At 44.4% G+C, this 23,211-nt stretch overlaps 1 protein-coding gene across 16 annotated transcripts in view; it reads left to right on the plus strand.

Annotated features, from left to right (window-relative positions):
• The window catches only part of NEDD4L (NEDD4 like E3 ubiquitin protein ligase), a 370,632-nt gene that overhangs the window by 242,253 nt on the left and 105,168 nt on the right, over nucleotides 1–23,211 (plus strand). The window contains exon 1 of one of the 16 annotated variants that reach the window (XM_060405299.1): nucleotides 5,289–14,936. The exons of the other annotated variants lie outside the window; for them this stretch is intronic. Within the exon in view, the coding sequence (XP_060261282.1) occupies nucleotides 14,775–14,936 (162 nt within the window). The 5' untranslated portion in view covers nucleotides 5,289–14,774. Of the gene's footprint in view, nucleotides 1–5,288; nucleotides 14,937–23,211 lie in introns of those variants that run through there. 16 annotated transcript variants of the gene reach the window in all.

Here is a 23,211-nt window from a genome sequence, read left to right on the forward strand (position 1 = left end):
GGCCTCCCTTCCAGCAGAGTCTGCAGGGCACTCGGTGTGTCTCTGTGTTTACACTGTCATTGTTTGCCTGGCCTCCTGTGTGACGAAAAGACCCGTGAGGCTGGCCGGGTGAGCGAGGCTTTCTTAGCAGGGGCCGTGGAAAGGGTACCAGGTAGAGAAAGCAGGAAAGTCTGAGCTGGGCTGTAGCCTTAATACTTTAATCTGAGTAAACAAAGAGGAGCTGGCGGGCGCTCCAGAGAGGCAGTTTAGGGGGACCAGATGTGGGAAGGACTTAGGAGGCACAAATAGGCCTAAGCCTATTGTGTTTAGTCGCTCAGTCGTGTCCGACTCTCTGCGACCTCATGGACTGCAGCACGCCAGGCTTCCCTGTCCATCACTATCTTCCAGAGTTTGCTCACACTCGTGTCCATTGAGTCGCTGATGCCATCTAACCATCTTGTCCTCTGCCTCCCTCTTTTCCTCCTGCCCTCAATCTTTCTCAGCCTCGGGTCTTTTCCAATGAGTCAGCTGTTCACACTAGGTGGTCAGAGTATTGGAGCTTCAGCATCAGTCCTTCCAATGACTATTCAGGATTAATTTCCTTTAGAATTGACTGATTTGATATCCCCGCAGTCAAAGGAACTCTCAAGAGTCTTCTCCAGCACCACAATTTGAAAGCCTCGGTCCCTCAGCGCTCAGCCTTCTTTATGGTCCAGTGTTCACATCCACACATGACTCCTGGCAAAGCCATAGCTTTGACTAGACGGACCTTTGTCAGCAAACTGATACCTTTGCTTTTTAACACGTTGTCTAGGTTTGCCGTGGAGCACAGCCTTCTGATGGCCACGGGGCTTGCATGATTGAGTGAAGCTATGAGCCTTGCCTTGCAGGGCCACCCAGAGCAGCCGGGTCACAGTGAAGAGCTCTGACAAATTGTGGTCCTCTAGAGGAGGAAATGGCAAACTGCTCCAGTTCTCTTGCCACAAAAACCTCATGAGCATGAACAGTTTAAAAAGGCAGAGATCTCTGGGGGCTGAAAAATTGTGTAAGACAGGCTAACTTCCTAAAGCTTTTCTAGAAAGCTGCTAGTGTGTTTTCACTAGGAACTCACAGTGGGGAGGTGATGGGTGGGGGGAGTGGAGAGAGAGGCAGAGGCAATTGGAAATGAGGGCGAAGCTGAGAAATAGTCCTTTCAGATTATTTTCTCATTTTTTCCCTCATTCAACCACAGTTAATATATGTTAATTGTAGGAAAATTCAGAAGTAAAACCAAACAAATCAGAATACCTTGAAGTCCCATCCCCCGGAGATAATCACTTTGTATTCTCTGCTACATATGTGAGAAGCATCGAAAAGATGAACAGTGAAATTTGGTGTTAAAGGATAATCAGAAAATGACTCACCTCATAATTAACCACTTTCCACTTATGTGCCTCTTCCTGAACTCTGCTATAATTCTTTTTTTTTTTTTTTTCCTTTAATCTGGATGGAATGACCCCAGTGCCAGTGGTGGGACCTCCAGTGAAATATACTAGCTTGACTTTGCTGTGGGGAATCCTGAAACCTTCTGAAGTGGCTTTTGTCTATTCTTCTGTGACCCCGGCCACTCTGTGGCACATTTCTCACTGTGTTTTCCTCTCAACTTGTACGTGAGGTTTCTCTTATTCATCTCATACCATCTCTTTTCATCTTTAGGGAATGAGTCCTCCTCCTGCGCTCCAGGCCTACAAACAATGTTAAGAAAAGTCACATTTCATAAACAAGGCAATAAAAGTTTCCTCTAACCTTTGGAAAATTGTTTTAAAGGTGGGGGGGATCTGGTGGGGTGGGAAGGCCTTTTCCCCCCTTAGTATATTACAGCTGACCTATCGAAGCAATTTTAAAAGTAAGAATTTTAAGAAACATAAAGTTGATGGACATGTCTATTTTACAATTTCAGCAGTAAGTACATCCATGTGAGCAGTAGTTTCTACTTCTTTTTCCACCTCATCCTTTCATTTCTGGCAGTAAGGAGTGTTTTCTAACCTGGTTAAAGTGCTGTCTGTTTGCTGGTAAATCCAGTTCTGCCCTTCAGAGAGGGGAGGCAGGGACTGTTTCTTAGAAAGGAGGGTTGAACTACTTCTCACTATCTTAGGTGGCTCATTATTCATCAATCTGATTTTAGAATGCCCCTGAAATTTACACTCCAGGAAATTTAAACAGATATTCAGTGCAAAGTAAAAGGTATGGGAAATCCTACCAATAATTGCAATGACTGAAATTAAGTAAAAGATCACTCAGTCCATTTTGCCTCAGTCCAATGGATTTAAATTTAAAAGTTGCACCCACCGCAAGGTTGAATGCATGAATAAGTGAGTTTTGCTCTGAGCTGACCTGCCCGGGACTGGATCTGTCTAGCTCTCTGGCAGGCTTTGATGTCTCCGTTGAGTTTGAATGCTCTTGGTGGGTGGGGCCTGGTGGTTTAGACTGGTGTAGCATTCTGCATTTAGGCCTGTTACTTTATATGGGCTCGAGAAAGGGCTTTCCCTCCCCTGCTTACATATAAAAAAGACACCCAAAGGACTGCGGAGAGCATGAACTCAAAGTAGGGAATTCCCTTCTGTCTCAAGCTTGGTCGTGCTGCAGCAACATAATCCGTGGCTTAGACCATGAAGACTTATTTATTTGTTTTGCTCGGGATAGATGTCCAGCATCTGTTAGCAGGGGAGCAAGGCTCGGTGTGGTCACCAGGGTCCCCCGGGTGTCAGCACATAGGGGTGGTGCGCTTCCTCCGTCCCTGCCGTGGGGGCAAGGAGTGTGGCGGACGGCACGCTGCTGGCAAAGGCACACAGCCCATCCTCGGCTACATCAGGCCACGTGGCGACTTCAGACAGAAGCAAGGCATGCCTGCCATTGCCCAGAAGGCGGCGAGGTAGGATACTGGAGAAGAGCCTGTAGGACTCAGACACTGCCCATTTATCCACCTTAATCATCACGAGGCTTGGGGGCAAGAACACGGTCCTCCCTGTTACAGGGGTCCCCACGCTCAGTGCCCCAGCCACACACCGTTCGCCTGACTTGGGAGAAGCCCCTTCTGAGGAAGCAGCTCCCCTGCCCACTTCACCATTACTAATTGTTATGGGTTGAACTGTGTCCCCCCAAAGAGAGATGTTGAGGTCCTCACTCCAGGAACAAAAAATGTGACCTCATTGGGAAATAGGGTCTTGGCAGACACGTTACGGTGAGATTGTTCGGATGGGTCCTGATTCAGTAAGCCCGGTATCTTTATAACAAAGAGGAAATACGGATATAGACCCAAGGGAGAAATGCCCTGTGAGGATGAAGGATGAAGGCGGAGGTCAGGGCAATGCAACAGAATCCGTGGAGCACCAATGATGGTCAGCAGACTGCCTGAAGCTTGGGGGAGAGGCCTGAAACGGATTCTCCTTCACCGCCCACAAAAGGGCCCCACCCTGCTGACACCTTGACCTGGGTCTTCCAGCCTCTATGACTGTGAAAGTGAAGCTCACTCTGTCCTGTCCGACTCTTTGTGACCCCATGGACTATACAGTCCATGGAACTCTCCAGGCCAGAATACTGGAGTGGGTAACCTTTCCCTTCTCCAGGGGATCTTCCCAACCCAGGGATCGAACCCAGGTCTCCGGCATTGCAGGTGGATTCTTCACCAGCTGAGCCACAGGGAAGCCTGACAACTGGGAGACAGTAGGTCTCTGTTGGGCAGGCCGCCCAGCTTGTGGCACTTTGTCGTTGCTCAGCCGCTCAGTTGTGTCCAACTCTTTGCAGCCCCGGGGACTACAGCACACCGGGCTTCCCTGTCCTTCCCCATCTTGTGGAGCTTGCCCAAACTCCTATCAATCAAGTCCGTGATGCCATCCAACCATCTCATCCTGTGTCGCCCCCTTCTCCTCCTGCCTTATTAACAGACTAATTCACGCATCAGTATACATTTAAAAAATTCTTCCTGGGCCTGACAAGCAAACCTACCGGGGAGAGCAAAGCACAGGCCACTTTGGGAAGGTCTGATGAAGCCTCGCCAAGATGACCCTGGCGCCGCGTGCCTGGGAGTTTCTGCAAACGTTGCTTGTGTCCCAGTCCTGGAAACAAAGGATAAGATACATTCGCAAGAACTCTGTGTTAGTAAGAAGAGAAATTTAGGGGTGATAGTAGCGACATGAATAATCTGTCTTTATGACACCATTGCGCATGGTTGTCAATATCAGAAAAGGTTGTGTGGGATGAAATGCTTTGGGGGCTGGAGTTACTTTCGTCAGCCATGGGGGAGGGGAGGGTTGTCTATCCACAGACATGCCAGGCGCTTCCATCAGTGCTTATCTCCATTGTTGGGGCAACATCTGGTCTTCTGGGCAGGCTGATTTTGCATCATCTTGTTATTCTCAGTAGAGATGATTTGTTTAATACTTAATTTTATTGCTCTGAAAAACTTGTATGTAATTGATGCTTCCCGTTTAAACTAGTTTGCTAAACCTTGTGTCTGGGTATTTTATTTAATTGTGAACCTGCTTTTTCCACTGTTGCCATAGAGAATAATGCTGTGGGCGCCATCCAGTTATGGGTAACCCGATGGGTGACTGGTAACGCTCCTTGGCTGGGTACCCGGCTGGCACTTGTAGGTGCTGGTGAGCTGCTGTGTTTCTCCGTGTGCGTGTGTTGTCGTGGGGAATTCCTGTGCTTGCTCTCCCCACTATACATGTATCCCATACGTACATACACACACATGCTAATACATTTCAGGGTCAAGAGCTGTATAATCTAAAAAATTCCAAGTAGATGCTTTAAGCCAAGGATTTAATTGATCAGTGCTAAAAAGAAGGTGCTGAACGGTTACCCAGTTACCCTTTTTGCAGTGTTCCCCTTCCTACACTGTGTGAATCTCAGATTGTGTGTTTCTGCTTACCACACTCTTCTGGTGCTGAGGCCTGTGGATGGGTGTTAAAGTGATTTCTGTCTGCAGTAAACAGACTCATTCGGAGAGTCCCTAGGAAGCCAGCAGACCTGGGAAATGATGTACCCGGGCATATTTCAAAACGCAAAAAATCCACGTGACTCTAATGCAGTCTTGATGCCCTTGTATGCCCGGAATGGTTGTGCTGTGACATTTTGAAATTTCAGCATGGTAGAATTCGTAGTCAAGTCCACACATGTTCTAATGATGTCTTGTTTCTTTGTAAAGATTTGTGTTGTTTCATTGGATCTTTTTTTAAAAAAGGCAAGTCATATCTGTTTGCATAATCACCAAAATAAATGCTTCATGAAGTTAGTAAATACTTTTCTGTTAGTAAATCCTTTAACTGTTTTAAATTTAGTACATTAAAGTTAGTAAATTGTAGTCTTTTTGGTGGATACATGAGTTGTCCTGAAATTATATGTGGCCCAAACTCTTGTTGAAATACTCAGTTCTAATTGACCAAATACTTCAGAGTTTCCTTATAGTCACCAAAGAAATGAATATAAATAAAGAATACTTTGTGAAAAAGTGTTTTATTCAGAGGTTAAATGCTGCAGTTCGTTCATCTTTTGCTGAAGAGAAGTAGTAACAGAATTTGAACTCGCTGGAAGGGAACATTGTAGGCAAACATATTTATCCTGCTTTTGAGATTTAATTGCAAAGCCTCTCTTGGTTTTAATGTGGCAAAAATTGACTTAAAAATTCAGTTCAAAAGTCAAAGTGGCAAATCGAGAGCTGGAAAGAATCAGTGAGCTGTTCCTTTGTAATTTAAGATCATCTTTCAGAGTTTCTCTTGAAAGCTAATATGAAGATTGATCTGCAGATTGGTCTATGGCAAGATGATTCTCAACACAAAATTTCAGCGGAAGGCCCACTCTACCCCTGACTTAATCAGGAAACAGTGAGTGACATAATCAACTTAGGGTCAGGGAAAGTGGAAAAGGATATTTAGTTTAGGGATTCTAAAACCTATTTGCTTTGAGAAATAAGGAACGTGTCCTTACCCCATTGCAGCATTTCCTCTGGACAGTGTAGTGCTGTTTGGGCTTGTATTTAAACCGCAATCACACGACGTCCTGGCTGCCCCGCCCCCAGGCACGAGTGTCCGTGGTCCTACAAAGGCATCTTCTTGGTTTACCATGAACTTGGACTGTTGCCCCGATGCCACTGTGTTGATTTGCAGGGGGGCCCTGCCTCTGTCTAACGTATCTCCAGTGGATTATCATACACCAAGGACAGTAGAATATTTTCTCTTCTCTAACCACATGGCTGCTTGAGTTGATTGCTGACGTGCGTTTCCGTTTTCGCTCTGTTCCAATTATACAGACGATCAGTAGAACCGTCAGCTGCTCTGCTCAAGTAACGCTGCACATACTCCTGGGTGAAGCCCTTCACTCCTGTCATAAATGAGCAGGTCTTCATCAGCCTTCTTGCTTCACTCTAGATGCTGATGTAAACAACTGTGATGCGTTGCTTCAGTTTTTCTTTCTGTATGAAATTATCACTTCACTTTTGTTCGGAACTTCCCTGAATTGGCTTGGGTAGCAGGATAGTAAGGGAAGCAAAACATGGAACGTAGGTCACTGGAAAGACTATGTTGGACACAATGGCTTTTAGCTTTGAGTGGCTCGCTGCATTCTTCACATCAGAGGAGTCATTAGCGATTTCTAAACATCCTTCCATATGTCTGGCTCTGCTAATGGCAGTGATGAGGGGAATTTAAGTTGAATACATGGTCTCTGCAATCAGGAAAGGCACATGGTGTTTGAAAAGATAAGGCTTCTATACCAAATGTTAGATAGTACGTCTTTGTTCTTGGAATTTTATTACATGAAAGCTGAATATATGTATATACCTATGCTGAAAAATAGTAGGTTAAGACATATCCTGAAAATGTTTTGCCTCAATGATAAAGGGTAAATTATTGCTCTTGAATCTAGTCTTAAGCTTCTTGTTTAAAGTGAAGTCGCTTAGTCATATCCGATTCTTTGTGATCCCATGGACTGTAGCCCACCAGGCTCCTCCATCGATGGAATTTTCTAGGCAAAAATACTGGAGTGGGTTGCCATTTCCTTCTCCAGGGGATCTTCCCGACCCAGGGATCGAATCTGGGTCTCCAGCATTCGATCCACCAGGGAAGCCCAACTCAGACAGAAGCTCAGACACAAACTCAACTTGGGACCTCAGCACAGTGAGTTTTTTTTTTTTCTTTTTGGCTGTGGGATGTTAGTTCCCCCAGCTGGAACTGAACTAGGGCCCAGGGCAGTGAAAACGTCTAGCCCTAACCACTGGACTGCCAGGGAATTCCCCAAGCTTCTTGTTTACTTAAATACAGAAGAAATACAGAAACTCAACTCACAGTGTAATAAATTACCAAAGCTTTATACACAGCTATCCTGACAGCTGTAGGTTTTTGGTTTTTTGAGTTTATACTTATGTTTCTTATGTTTTCCCTTTCCAATAAGCCTGTGAATGTTTCTTTACAATCTGATTGATTATAACAGAGCTCCTCTACAGTTTTTGGTCACATACAGAAAGATTCTCAAGACGATATCCTTGTATGGTTGGCCTGGTGATGTAATACATCCCCACCCACCTGTAGTTTTCTTCCCATTAATTTCTGGTCTTAAGAAAAGGTCCAGGAGAAGTCATAAGAGGGCAGTTATGTGGGGCTCCTTGAATTAATTTCTAGTTACCTGAATTTTTTTTGCCAACTTCCTTTCTTACTCCTTGGATAGCAGCTTTCAGGTGCGTCAGATTTCTTTAGATTTCGTCTTAATTTCATGCTGGTTCTTAGTAGTGTTGCCTTTTCTTTTCCTTCCAATTCTGGGCCCCTTTAAATCTCCTTGATCCAGGCATGGTCACATTACTAGATACGGCAGAGTCATTTTGGTGAACGTCAGTTCCTTTCTTATTGGACACCTTGGGCGTGTCTCTGTTTCCATTGTTCAGCCCGCACCCTGAGGACACCTTGGGCGTGTCTCTGTTTCCATTGTTCAGCCCACACCCTGAAAGAGGGCTTCCCAGCTGGCACTGGTAGTAAGGACCCGCCTGCTCATGCGAGACGGGTAAGAGATCCGGGTGCAGCCCCTGGGTCGGGAAGATCCCCTGGAGAGGGCCATGGTAACCCACTCCAGTATTCTTGCCTGGAGAATCCCACGGGCAGAGGAGTCTGTCTGGCTACAGTCCATAGGGTCACAAAGGGTCAGACATGACTGAAGCTTCTTAGCACGTATGCACCTTGAAAGAAATTTAGCAAGGGTGTTTGTGAAGATGCCTGGTAACTTTCTGGGTTAAATGTTGGTTCTTTTTTGCCTTTTCTTTGCTTCATTTTCACTGATTTGCTCAGAATTAACATCACTTACCACCTAGTATTGTGTAAGATAATAGACAATAAATTCATGTTGTCTAAATGAGTTAAATATGCCTAAAGTACTTAATAGAAAAACTTGACTTATTATTTGTCAGTTCCAGGGAGAGTGGCCTCTTATGTTATCAAGCTCTTCTGTGAATGTCTAAATATGGCCATGTTAGAGGACTTAGTATAAGTTGTGTTACTGTTTTGTTTTCAGGCACGTCAGGAGTCAGTCTCCCTCCTTGGCTAGATGGTGTTCAGTAATCTGAGTTGTCTGTTGGGAATGTTTGGACAATCATAATTGTCCAGATTGTTAAGATAAAAGTTCACTAGGTAAATTTCCATGTTTTGCCTTCTAGATTTTTCTAACATATGGTTCAGTTCAGTTCAGTCGCTCAGTAGTGTCCGACTCTTTGCGACCCCATGAATCGCAGCACGCCAGGCCTCCCTGTCCATCACCATCTCCTGGAGTTCACTCAGACCCACGTCCATCGAGTCCGTGATGCCATCCAGCCATCTCATCCTCGGTCATCCCCTTCTCCTGCCCGCAATCACTTCCTACCTTTTCAATGAGGCCTTTATCTGAGACCAGGCTCAATTAAGATAGCAGTTGATAATAGCTCACCTGTAAAATTGAGAGAACGGTCAGCTTTCATTCACACCAGGTATTTCTAACTCCTATTTAAAAGACATTCTAGATTCTAGTCTAGTTTGTTCTAGACATTGGACGTCAGTTTTACAGATATTAAAACCTGTCCTCCTCTTACAAATGATTCTTTGCAAGAATCAGACTTTTTAATCAAGCGATTTTATGAAAGCAGAATGTAGAAATTAAATGTTAGATGAACTAGATTTCTGTTGGGTTCATTCCTCATTCTTTCAGCACCTTACCCCCCATCCCCACCCCCTGGCCCAGCTATGCCACTCGGCGTACACAATCTTAGTTCCCTGACCAGGGATCAAATCCGGGACCCCACATTGAAAAGCCATGTCCTAACCACTGGACCGCCAGGAAGTTCCCTACCCTTTCAATCTTACTCAAACAGCATGTTTTAATAAGCTCTTATCCTGCTTACACAGTAAATAGTGAAGTGAAGTCGCTCAGTCGTGTCTGACTCTTTGTGACCCCTTGGACTGTAGCCTACCAGGCTTCTCCATCCATGGGATTTTCCAGGCAAGAATACTGGAGTGGGTTGCCATTTCCTTCTCCAGGAGATCATCCCAACCCGGGTCTCCCACATTGTAGGCAGGCGCTTTACTGTCTGAGCCACCAGGGGAGTGCTACCCAGTAAATAGGACATTATTTACTAAGGTGCAGGCTCCTTACCTATGAAAAAAGCTAACTTCTTTTATAAGTAACTGTACACAATTTCCATACCTTAAGTTCTGAATTACCTCTACAATCTTTCAGAAATGTTGGAGCATTTTGCACGTGGGTGCATGTTGTTCGGCACACAACATCAGTGTTTTCAGTCACCGCAGGTATATTTAAGTGTAGGGTAACTTTTATATAGACAATTCTGCATTTCTAAAATACTGTATACATCATAATGCAGGTCCATATAATAAACTTGGTGAACATTTGCTGAGTATGCGCCTAGAGAGGCGCTGTGTTGTGAAGAATGTGAGGAGATACCACACTGGTTTTCAGTGTTCCACAGTATGGGCAATATTCCAGTACGTGCGCCATGTTTGACGCGTCAATTTGGCATCCGCAAAAAGTGCTGTCCTTTTTATATAAAGTACCTAAAAACTACTTTATATAATATACTATGTTCTTTTCAGTTTTGTTCATGTGTTTGCATTTAACTCGGTCACAAACTCCTGTCAGTGGACGGTGTCTTAAAGAGAAGGGCACCTTATGAAAATAATGCACAGTCCTTATGTGGCCCATACTCTTTATCTCGTGGATATAGTGACAACAATAGAAACCAAGCTCTTGCAGTACGTGGAAGAGTGAAGCCTAGCACACTGAGGATTTCCTGAAGGTACTGATAATCCCAGCGGCTTGGAATGTTGACCTGATTGCTGATGCATCGCCCACAGTACTGCTAATTCAGACGGGTCAGTTTGGGTAAACAGTCAAATACAGGACACCACTGGGGCTTTGCTGGACATCGGAGCTGCGGTGATGACAGCTTGAGCTGTTGTTCATGTGCATCACGTGCATTTGGAAATTTTCTGTGATTCAAAGGTCGTGTATGGCGGCCAATAGAAATTCCCCCAAAAGGCCAAGCATGTATGAGAATATTGTTCTATGACCTTAATGATAATAACCTTTTTATCGACCCAGAATGGACACCTGGAGGCTAACATTTACACAGAAGGAATTCAATGTGCTGATAATATTTAATTGAAGAACTTAAAAGAGCTAGTTTAAGACATTTTCTTCTTTGACTTTTTTTACTGGATACCTCTGGTTTGATATTGTTCAAGTTTGTATAACTTTGTCCTCATTTAACTTTCTCCTGTACAAATAATAAGGAGCTTAATAAAGGTCTATATGATCAAAAAGGCAGCTCTTAAGCCAGCCTGACATTCCAGTCTCATTTATTTTTGTTTGCCTTAGGCCAAAGAATTCAGACAACTGCATGCTTGACTTACAAATAGAGGACAAGGCTTTGGTCAGTAATTGTGTCTAAAATATGAAGTGGAAATAAGTTTATGTAAAATAAATCCATAGGAAGAAAGCGGAATATACATATCTCCTATAGTATGTGCTTCCTGCCCACGGAGTCCACAGAGTGGAATTGCGGGCAAGGGTCCTACAGGGATCCTGCAGGGTGAATTTGCCCTCATGATCATGACTTCATGTCTAGATTACATTTCTGAATAAATTGAATAATTACGTTCTGACTTTACGTAGCAGAATCTAAACCTCTGTTCATTCACACTGCTTTTCATGTTCTCTGGCTATTCATAAATCTTTGCTATATAAAGAGTTTTGCAAAATGAGGTCTAAAAAGAGTTTTATAGAGCAAATTTCCGTTTGCTTCCTTACATTATGTTTGGTCAAATAGAAAACACTGGACTTGGTAGACAGTTAAGTCACTGGGTTAGGGTTTCACTGCTGGTCAGTGTCCTTTTATCAGTCGTGTGTGCGTGCACAGGCCTGTGTTTTACTTGGAAGAGCAAGGAATGAGCTCAGGGCAGAGCCCGTTTGCTCTGCCTAACACAGATGGTGGGAAGAGTACTCTGACAGCCATTAACAAAACAAAACAACACAAGAAGTCATGTGCCTATCATGTGCCTAGTTCCTACTCCAGTTTCATTTACAGCTGAGCATGATCTCAAGTATTACAAGAAAATAAGCTTTAAAATCAAATTACCGTAGAACTTTGGTCATCCATGCCTAATTTGCCCACCCAGTAGTTCTCACTGAAATCTTGCTGTTCTTCTACCAACTTTGAGAAAAATTTAATAGTGGGCCATGGAGAAGGCTCATGTTACCTCTTATCTCAGGGTTCACTGTGGAAAATATAGTGACATACCTTAAGGTTTCATAACTAAAAGAGAACACATCTTTGTGCCAGACCGTCAAGAGACAGAAGACATCGGCTTCTATTCTGTTTTCTTCCTCACTTTTATTGTAGGATTTTTTTTTTTAAGTACACAAAATAGAAACGTGAATAATTGCGAGTAGTCTCCTAGTTTAAGAGACTACAACCATAAAATTTCATATTGTACAGTAAAATTTTTAAAGCACTAAACTGTGGAGATAAGTATCAGACAGTTGACGTAAGGCTGTGAGGTGGGTATTGACATGATTTAGTAAGAGTTTTATTGTGGACTTTTATTTTATGAGGGAAGAAGGAAAACGTAGGGGTTTAACTGTGTTTTACAGTTTAGTGTATCATCTTCTTAAGACCTCCAGTTTGCTGTTAGCAAAATAGAATAAGTTTCGGTTAAATATAGACTTTTATTTTCAAGGCTCAGCAACAGATGCTGACCAAATACATACCAACAACACCGCTGAGGGTGCTTTTAATATTGAGGTCCCAGTGGAAATGTGTTTAAACGTCGAACATGCATTGTATCACTTACTCTGTGATCTAGATAAATATTACTAACTTGCTACCTAAAAACTGAGCAGCTCAGCGGACTAACTAGGTTGTACTGCGTCCAGTTAGAAAAACTGAAGTATCAGACATTCGGTTTTCCGGTTATGCCGTGTTCTCAGTGTAAATTCAGCATGATTCCTTGTACCACGCATCCAGGGGTACAAATGTGCGTACGCTGACGAAAGAACAGGCCCATAATTAGGCGCCATATCCTGGGTTTAGGTGTAGTCATAATCAGAAGTAATTGCTGTGCTATTCTGTCGAGTGAAACTTTCCTGCTGCAGTACCACTAAGTCAGTCTGCGTATTCCTTTGTCTAGGTTAGTTGTAAAAGTAAACAAATGAGTGACCCACGTCGCTGAAGGCATGAGTGCTCAATCCGTTGTGAATGTTTTTCCCATGTAAATGTGATAACACATGGCTAGTGCTCACGGGTGATTGCTTTGTGAATAAACTAGCTCAGATTCGAGACTCTGGCTCTGGTCTCCTCACTCTGAGTTGCATCTGGGAAGGCTCTGCTGGGAGGGGCCAAGGAGCCAAGGGAGGAGGGAGCAGCTTCTGTCTCAGGAACTGCTCATGGTGTGCAAGGCCAACAGGACATCAGGTCTGGGTAGGAAAAAGGTTGAGCCTAACCGTTCCGTTTATGGAATTCTTAGCATTTTGAAGACTAGAATCTGCTCTTCAGGGTGCTTTTAAAATAAGATTGTGAGCAGACCGAAGTGTGTCTTGCACGCCGTCTGCCGAGCACGTGCCTCTCGGCATGTGAGTCAGCCGCGCACACTCAGAGCCCTACTCTAGCAGCTGCTGATGGCGACGGGACCTAAAGCAAGATGCGCCCTCGGCGACGCGGGGAGGAGGCCTCCACCTGACACTAATCACCACCACATCCCCATCGAGTGTCTTCAGTGTCCGAGGCAGGAGAATGTCTTCTGTGGATTTTGTGTGTCTTAGGGTTGTTGTTGTTCTTTAGTTGCTAAGTCAACTCTTGTGACGACTGTAGCCCACCAGGCTCCTGTGTCCTCTGTAGGATTCTCCAGGCAAGAATACTGGGGCCGGTTGCCATTTCCTTCTCCAGGGGATCTTCCCAACAGGGATCAAACCTGAGTCTCCTACATTAGCAGATGGATTCTTTGCCACTGAACCACCAGGGAGGCATCTTAGGGTTACCAGAGTTATACAGTCCCCTGAAATGTCTGTGTGCAAAGTGTGAATAACTATACAGCTCTTGGCAGATTTTCAGGTTCTCCCATAAATTAACTGAATTCGCTCTCATGAACCTGAGGTCTTGCTGTATCCCACTGATACTCAGAATTTCCTTAATAAAATTAATTGACTTTCAGGAACTTCATTCTTTATTCAATAATCTCACATGTCACAGTTAAAAGTGAAATATTTAATAAGCATCTCTCTGTACTATTAAAGCAAAATATAGACAACTGCTAGGTATCCAGTGTTCAGATAGATATTTTAATAAATATTATAAACACATAGATTGGCGTTCAACTCTGGATGCTTGGAGCCTGTTACGTGCTTGAAACAAAGCAGGCACAAAACAAGTATTTGTTGAATGAATGAATGAAAATGCAAAGAAATGACTAATGGACCAACTATTTATCACACAGTTTAGTAATCAGGAAGTTCAGTGGGGAAGTACACTGGCCAGATTTCTTTTGCTAATCTTATTAGTGCAAAGGATTTGTTATTAAAAATAGTTCCACCTTCATTGTTTGACTGGATAGTCTAAAATAGATCCAAACCCATTGTTCGACTGGGCTTCATAAACGCAGGATAAAATAGATTAAACTTCCCGTCATCTGCATGATGTATTGCTATTGCTGACGAAATCCCACCCCTGGCAAATGTGAAATAATAACCAGCATGAAAGCTTGGAGGTTCCTCCAAATGTATATAAACAACCTTGGCCAGACTCAAAGCGGGTAGAGCATCTAAAAATAGCCAGATAATCCCTTATCTTGTTGCATATGAAAATAGTGTTTGTATAAGGCAGCATTATTAGAAATGATGTGTAAGAAAAGAATCCTAGCAATGTCTTTTACAATTTAGAACAAGAACATATATTACTGTGACTTTGAAGCACAGGATTAGTACTTCTGGAATGTGGACCGAAACTGTAGCCAGTTTCTCTCTGATGAAAAGGAGCTGTTTGTTTACGCAGATGTGTAATACTCTGTCTCATGGAGATTCGTCCTCTGCCCACAAAGCGGAACCCTATTTGTCCACCGGATGTCCACCGAGGGACGCACCTGCGGTGATGGCCTTTGAGAAAGAGAGAGGTCTGTTAGGGCGTCCCCAGATCTTACTGGCTTGACACCAAAAGTTTCTCTCTCGCTTGTGCCGTGTGCCAGGGCGGGTCGACAGGCAGTGCCCATCCATGTGGTCACGCAGAGACCCAGATGGAGAGAAGGTCGCACGGGAGCCCAACTGGGAGGTGCCACTTGTCCCTTCTTCCCAGAGGCCCTAGCCGACACTGGAGCTGTGGCCATGCCTGCCTGCCAGGAGGCCAGGAAGTGGAGATGTCTGTGTCTAGGGAGAAGAGAGAACAGTTTTTGCAACTGGTGAGTGACGTTCTCTTGTTAAAATCAGTGAGTGAGTGTGTGGTGTGATGAAGCCAGCACCACGTTTTTCAGATTTAAAAGGACTAAGTGAATCTGTCAAAGTCCATGTCAAGCAGCTATTTTCTGAGCCCTGAAAATGATGGAGTCTGGTTCATTTTCCCACTGTACCAGCTTATTGGCATACAATGAATGGAATTTGGCCTGTGGCATGGAATCTTTGCTTAAGAGAGGCAGCATGCATTTTTGTTCGGTATTCTCCAATAAGCTGACTTCATATATCAGTTTTTAAAGCTAAACCATAGTTGGGTGAAACTAAATGCAAAGCAAAAATTGCAGCAAATAATCAATATGTGAATCAAGAATTTTCAGGGTTCCCCCGCCCCTCCATGAATATAGTGAACACGTGCCAGCAGCTTCCTAGCATTTAGTTTACACACACACACACACACACACACACACACACTCCTTATGTAAAAAGAAGCAACCCAGGTTGTCTTCTCTTACCAGAGAGTGGCAATGTGCCCAGTCACGTCTGACTGTTTGTGACCCCATGGTGTAGCCCGCCGGGCTCCTCTGTCCAGGGGATTTTTCAGGCAAGAATACTGGAGTAGGTTACCAGTTGCTCTTCCAGAGGATCTTCCTAACCCGGGGATCGAACTAGCATCTCCAGTGTCTCCTGCACTGCAGGCAGATTCTTTACCCGCTGAGCCATCAGGGAAGCCACACTCTTACTTGGGGTATAACTGGTTTAAGAAGCTAGATTGAATAAGCCATGTGGCCATCAATTGCCTGTCATCCTGAAGTGTAGAAAGTAATGTGAAAGGTCACAGGTCTGCAGGGTCTCCAGAGGCACCTCGGTTCACACCTTGACAGCAGGATGAGAACCTGAATACGTCGCTGTTGGGTGTCAGCCGGTGGGTGCTGGCGGCCTCGCGGTGAAGGCACACGGAGCGCATCCCTGTGAGCTGAGCTGCAGGGACTCCACAGACCAGCTGCCCTTGAGCCGCCCCCCCCCCCCGCCCCGAGCCTCGTCCAGCATGCGCCCCACCGCCTCTGTGGCTCCTTGTCCCCCTCCGGGTGGACTCCGGATGCCCCAGGCACCCCAGCCTCGCTTCCCCAGGCCCGCGTGTCGGGGGTGGCCCTCCACCGCGGCTCTCCTGGTCTCCCCCTTCTGCCGAACCTCCCCTGGCTCAGCCTGACCGGCGCCTCCTGCTGTCCTCTGCCTTCGGCCTGGGCCCCTCCGCCCGGTCCCTCCTCCCATCCCAGGGGTTCCCTCAGCCCCCCAACCTCCGTGTGGCCATCCCACCCAAGTCAGAGCTTTATTCTTGCCTTGCTCGTAACGTTACATCCTACCTTGTTCTCACAGATTCTGTGCGTGTGTCTCCGTCTACATCCCTTTCTCTAAGCGCTTATGAGGTCGGGCTTTTCTCCCTTCTACCTGTATTGTCTAGTAACTAAACGCTTTGTGTGCTAAGTCACTTCAGTCATGTCTGACTTTTTGTGACCCTATGGACTGTAGCCTTCCAGGCTTCTCTGTCCATGGAATTCTCCTGACAAGAATACTAGAGTGGATAGCCATTTCCTTCTCCAGGGGATCTTCCCAACCCAGGGACTGAACCCAGGTCTCTTAAGTCTTCTGCATGGGTAGACGGTTTCTTTACCAACTAGCGCCACATTATATGTGATTGCTCAGCTCAGTTGTTAAGTCATGTCCGACTCTTTGCAACCCCATGGACTGTAGCCCACTAGGCTCAGACTTTGTCCATGGGATTTCCTAGGCAAGAATACTGGAGTGGGTTGCCATTTCCTTCTCCTTTATATGTGATTAATGCTCATTAATTATTCAATGAATTTATTATATGTTCATTTTAGTACAAATACATATATGGAATGTTAGCTCCCCAGTATTAATCTTCTTTGGATTACAGTACAGTGGTACTAAGTAAGTGAATGCCTATAAAATAAGATTTAATCTGAAAAGTGAGATCTTTTGATCCATAGAATATTTATCTCAAAAACAAATGAATTGACCCTATGTAATTTTTTACTCTTTCATAAGTTGGGTTTATTGGGAGCCCGAAATATACTAATGCTGACTTTGGAGGAGGGTATACCTAAAGGAATATTGTTCTCCCAAATCATTTTGCTAGATTATATCATATCCAGCTGGGTGACATCCCAGAATTTGAGACTAGTGGCTCAGAGAATCTTGTCAAAAAGAAAAGAAAAAAAAAGGAGAAAACTTGGTTGGTGGCTACCTAGTACGCGCTGTGCACAGGTTTGTTTTTCATTTGGGGGGTAAGTGCATTTTTGGATTCTTCCTTAACAGTCAAATCATGTTTCTTAATTAAATAATTCTATGAAGCTAAGATGAGAAATGGCTTGTTCTGTTCCTGGCAAAATCAGCGCCAGTGAAGTTAATGCACCAGGCTAGCTGGGTTTTAATTTAAAGAACAGATCACCTTTTTAAAAAGGAATAAATCCCCTTTTGGAATAGCAAGAAGATGTCAGCCTTTGGATATGGGATAATTGTTGTGTGCTTCAGTGTCACTAGAAAGCACAGTAATTTTAATAACCCAAGCTGTGTACAATAAAGCTCTTGCTTCTAAATGGTACGTTAGCATATGTATGTGTGCTATGATGTGTAATAAGCTGCTTATTTAATACTATTTTTTGTTTTAAGGTTTAGTTAACATAACCTAGTCTTTGTAAAACATCTTACTGCTTTTGACTCATGTATTCTCTGCTGTGTAATAATGAGTTCTCATCATTTGTTTATAAAATCTCTTTACCCTGAGTAAGGGTTTGGGTATTAGGAAATATTTCAGTACTATTTGTCTTCAGTGACATGTATTCCCATTTTATACGAGCCTTCACATTAGCACTTGGGAAGTGTGATCATGAATCAGTATCATGGAAATGCACACCCCACTTTCTGCTTTTTCCCAAAATAAAGTGAAGGATTCTCCTTCCTGCCACCTTCTGGTAATATTTTCTTCTTTAATTTAAATAACCAAGGTAATCAGGAAGTTTTAGAAAGTCTAGGTGGGGTGTCTTATCAAGCCTGTTGAATTTAGGTTGACATAGATTCATTTTGGTTTCCCCTCCTTTTTTATTAAGAACAAGTTGCATCTGGGATTGAGGGGGAAGCACTTTCACTGAATGGCTCCAAATTCAATCTTTTTGTTTTTTTAATCTTTCTGCTTTTTTTTTTTTTTTAAGTTGAAGTGTAACTGTTAGCCTTTTATTTTCCAACCAAGCAGCTGTTGACACAGATTTCTTAGGAAGTGGCTAAATAAAAATATGACAGTACCGAAATGAGCAGAAATGGTTGCTCTGTCAAAAACAAGCAGCTGCCAGTGTGTGCAATTTCTGTGCCACAAGTACTGGTTTTTCTTAGATATTCTCACAGTAAGACATCTGATGAAGCTGCCAAACCAGCCTCATTTTTCCTTTCAACTTTTGAGGTCAGAGGTAAAAGCAGTTGAGTCATTTCACATTGTGTATTTACCTTCCGTTTTAAACTATTAAATGGTTTTAAAACAATAGCAGTAAAACAGCAGCCACAACAAACCTTCACGTATTCAAATGGCCAGTGGAGCTTTATTTTAAAGGAATCCATAGTTCAAATAAAACTTAAGTACTTCAGTAGTACTTAAATATCTCAGTTGATTGGGTGGCCTCAGAAACCACAGTTTAACGAGCTCAGAATCTGAAGGGATATTAATGTATTTTGCTTTGTGCTTTTGTATAACATTGCGAAGAAAGATGGTTGCAGTGGGCTTCCTGGGTGGTAAAGAACCCCTATGCAGGACACATAGAGTTTCAGGTTCAGTCCCTGAGTTGGGAAGATCCCTTGGAGGAGGGCATGGCAGTCCACTCCAGTATTCTTGCCTGGAGAATCCCATGGACAGAGGAGCCTGGCAGGCTGCAATCCATGGGGTGGCAGAGTCGAACACAACTGAAGAGACTTAGCGGGCACTGTATGTAAGCAGGACAGTCAGCCATAGTTCTGCCTGGCTCTCAGGGCAGGCAAATGAAAATGGAGGAGGACTTCGGATGTTGAAAGAGGAAATTACCGTCAGGTAATAGAGATTCCCTTCGGAATCCTCTACGTTTTATTGGGGAAAAGAGTTGTTCTAAGCCGACGTTTGAAGGGGTTTGGAATAGATAGGTGTTTCCTTTTTTGCCTGTCTTGTCTTTGTGTTTCCGGAAAGAAAGTGCCTCCTGGCGCGTGTGCACAGACCAGGAGCACTGGGCAGGGCAGGGAGAGCGCACGGTGTGTGCATGTAAAGCCGACGGGTGTGTTCTTGGGGAGACAGTATCGGGGGACACCTTCAGGTGGCCTGACCACTCACGCAGAATTGCGGGGGCACACCTTCAGGTGGCCTTACCACTCTCGTAGAATCGGAGTTTGACCCATACTAGCATTTTTATTTCTGGTGGCACCCAGGATAAACATTTGAATGGCGTTTCATATCACTGTTGGTCAGGACGGTCTCTGTTTCGAACAGGATTCCCCTGGCAGTTCAGTCCCTGCTGGATTCACAAAAAATATCCCTGTGGGTCGGAGGACGAGACCTCTCCCAGCCCTCCAGTTCTCCTCTTCCTAAAACAGGTTTTTGGATTGGCCTTCGCCCATGTATCAGTTTCCTGTGGCAGTGTCAACAGCTTACTTACAGACTTGGCCTCAAAACACAGAAATGAATTCTCTCATAACTCCGGAGGCCAGAAATTCAAGATCAGAATCGTTGTACTGGAATCAGGATGTCACAGGTCTGTGCTCCTCCGGAGGCTCAGGGGAGTCGGCCCCTTCGATTGTGGCCCCGTCACTCTAGTCTCTGCCTCCTGTGTCTCATTGCCACCTCCTCCTCGGTCCTCAGTCTCTTCCTATACTTCTCCTCTAAGTGAAATATTGAAAGTGTTAGTCGTGTCTGACTCTTTGCAACCCCATGGACTGTAGCCCACCAGGCTCCTCTGTCCATGGAATTCTCCGGGCAAGAACACTGGAGTGGGTAGCCATTCCTTCTTCCAGGGGATCTTCCCAACCCAGGAATCGAACCCCGGTCTCCTGCATTGCAGGCAGATTCTTTACCCTCTGAGCCACCAGGGAAGCCCGCTTCTCCTATAAGGACACCTGCAATTTCATTTAGTGCCCACTTGTATAATCCAGGATAATCTGTCTCAAGATCCCTAATTTAGTCACATCTGCAAAAACCATTTTTTTAGATCAGCTGATATCTACCAGTTCTAGGAATTAGGACCTGATGTCTTTGTGGATCATTATTCAGCTTCCTATACCCCATTTTCAATACCTAGGATGGCTTACAGAGAGAGCCAAAGGCTTCAGATTCTGTCCAACAGGAGTCGTTCTGTTCTTGAAATTAAATCAAGTGATTATTGAAAATGTACCACTTGTTGACTAGGCACAGTGGGAGACAGAATGATATATAAAACTGTGTCTGCCCTGGGGTTGTTTGTGATTTTGCTGGAAGGGAAGACATGCAGGTAAAATGAGTCCTGTGAAAAAGGTCACGTTAGACCCCAAGAGCCAGGGAGTGGTACCGACAGTGGTTGCTCGAGCCCCTGCCTGTGCGCTTGGTGAGGATGGCTCTGCGTGCGTGAGCGCTTGACCCGGGAGAGACTCAGGTGACCGTGTCCACTCGCCGCTTGGCGCTTCCCCATTGCATTGTTTTCCGCCGTCTCCAGGCCTTTTCCCAAAAGCTGCCTCTTGCGGGTATGCCTTCTTGGATGTCGTCTTCTTTCCTGTTGGACTTTGATGCTGCAAGTGTCTATTCTTTAGTATCTTTCTCCAGTAAAATAGCAGTTCAGTTTCTTGAATTTTCCTCTGTGCCAGCAAGCGCAATCACTTCTGTAGATCAGTGATATAGAAAAAATTTTGGAAACGTAAGTTCACAGCAGAATCCGTCTATTACAATATTAGGTTCTATCACTTGGAGAACTTGGAATTTACATGATTGTCACATGTCTTAGTGAAAACCATGATAATATCCCTTTAAAAAATGGTGATCTTTTCTGTATATACTTTAAGAGAAACTATATGTCTCTGAGTTGCAGTGCATGATTTTGATAAGAGTCCAGGGCTGTCTGCTGTTGAGTTTAACTCCAGGACCTTGGTTGTGTTCAGTAAATTCACAGAGACAACATGAAAAGATGGGACAAGTCCAAGTTTAAATCCTGGGTCCATCACCGTTTAGATCCTGGCTGTGCTGACTGGATGGTGTGAGGTCACTGAACTTTTTCTAAAGCACAGTTCTTACATCTTCAAAGGGGGGCTAATAATGGTACCTCCCTCAGGGTTATTAGGACAGTTAAATGAGATAATGAGAACATCATGAGAAACGCTGGGCTGGAAGAAGCACAAGCTGGAATCAAGATTGCCAGGAGAAATATCAGTAACCTCAGATATGCAGATGATACTGCCCTTATGGCAGAAAGTAAAGAAGAACTAAAGAGCCTCTTGATGAAAGAGGAGAGTAAAAAAAGTTGGCTTAAAGCTCAACATTCAGAAAACGAAGATCATGGCATCTGGTCCCATCACTTCATGGGAAATAGATGGGGAATCAGTGGCTGACTTTATTTGGGGGGGCTCCAAAGTCACTGCAGATGGTGACTGCAGCCATGAAATTAAAAGACGCTTACTCCTTGGAAGGAAAGTTATGACCAACCTAGATAGCATATTAAAAGGCAGAGACATTACTTTGTCAACAAAGGTCTGGATAGTCAAGGCTATGGTTTTTCCAGTAGTCATGTAGGGATGTGAGAGTTGGACTATAAAGAAAGCTGAGCGCCAAAGAACTGATGCTTCTAAACTGTGGTGCTGGAGAAGAGTTTTGATAGTCCCTGGGACTGCAAGGAGATCCAACCAGTCCATCCTAAAGGAGATCAGTCCTCGGTGTTCATTGGAAGGATTGATGTTGAAGCTGAAACTCCAGTACTTTGGCCACCTGATGCAAAGAGCTGACTCACTGGAAAAGACCCTGATGCTGGGAAAGATTGAAGGTGGGAGGAGAAGGGGACGACAGAGGATAAGATGGTTGGATGGCATCACCGACTCAGTGGTCATGGATCTGGGTGGTCTCCGGGAGTTGGTGATGGACAGGGAGGCCTGGCGTGCTGCGGTTCTTGGGGTCGCAAAGAGTCGGACACGACTGAGCGACTGAACTGAAATGAGATAATACATATAAAGTGCTTAGAACATGGCCTTAAAATTTGTCTTTTCCTTCTGTCTCCTTTTTTTTCCTTTCAAATAAAAAAAAAAACAAACAAACGTCTGTGGGCTGGGCGGGTTTATTGGCCCTGATTAGCAGCCACCCTAAGTAATCAAATACTGTCCTGCCTGGTCCCTTCCGACAAGCACATGATGACAAATGCGACCTTCCTTGGGATACTGTTTCACCTTGGACATCAACCAAGCTTCTGAATTTCATTTTATATGACAACATCTTCTCGTTCTTTTGTTCCCTGGGCTTCTTGAATGGCAGCGTAGTGTGTTTTTCCAGTAAACATCAAAATTAAATCAACAGTTAACTCCTTTGCAGCCTGTGTCTAGGAGTGACTTGTACCTCGACTGGGGATTGAGTAGCCATCACAGTTAACGATGACAGTGGGATACAGTCGTAACCATTATCTTTAATCACGTCTCCAAAGTTGTGCATATACTGTTGCTGCTAGACCGTAATGTACATGCACGCGCACCCCCTCTGTGCACGATCAGGTTGACGAAGGCACGTGGCGGGGCCCATCTTGGTTTGAACAACAGTCATCCTGGGGTTGATGATTCTATTAAAGTTCTTACCTGAATTTTAAGAACAAAAAGATTCCTCCCACGCAGAGGCACTAACTGCTCACACAGCGTGTGCACCCCGCATAGTAAATGACTGGGGAAGGCGCCACGTCTGAGCTTTTGTCCACGAGCCGTCTTATGTCCCCTTCACAGGGAGAGAGCTGCGGACTGGTAACGAAAAGCTGTTAGATTCCTTGACTGCGAGATACCAAGGTGGTTTTGTTTTTGTTTTGGCACATTGATGCCTAAAAAGAGAAATGGAATAGTGTGTACTAATGAATCAAAAACATTTTTCAGTGCCTTTGTATAAAAGGGATATATTTTGGCTTCTTTTTTAAAATTTCCCTTTGAAGCTAATCTCCATTACTGTGACTTTGAAATGCCCCCCGATTGTTTCCTCTGGGTAGGTAGGGAAGAAAAATATGGACAGCTTTTACAGATAAGGCCTGAGCCAGATATCATCAGGTT

Source organism: Ovis aries, chromosome 23 (genome assembly GCF_016772045.2).
Source record: "Ovis aries strain OAR_USU_Benz2616 breed Rambouillet chromosome 23, ARS-UI_Ramb_v3.0, whole genome shotgun sequence".
NCBI lineage: Eukaryota > Metazoa > Chordata > Mammalia > Artiodactyla > Bovidae > Ovis > Ovis aries.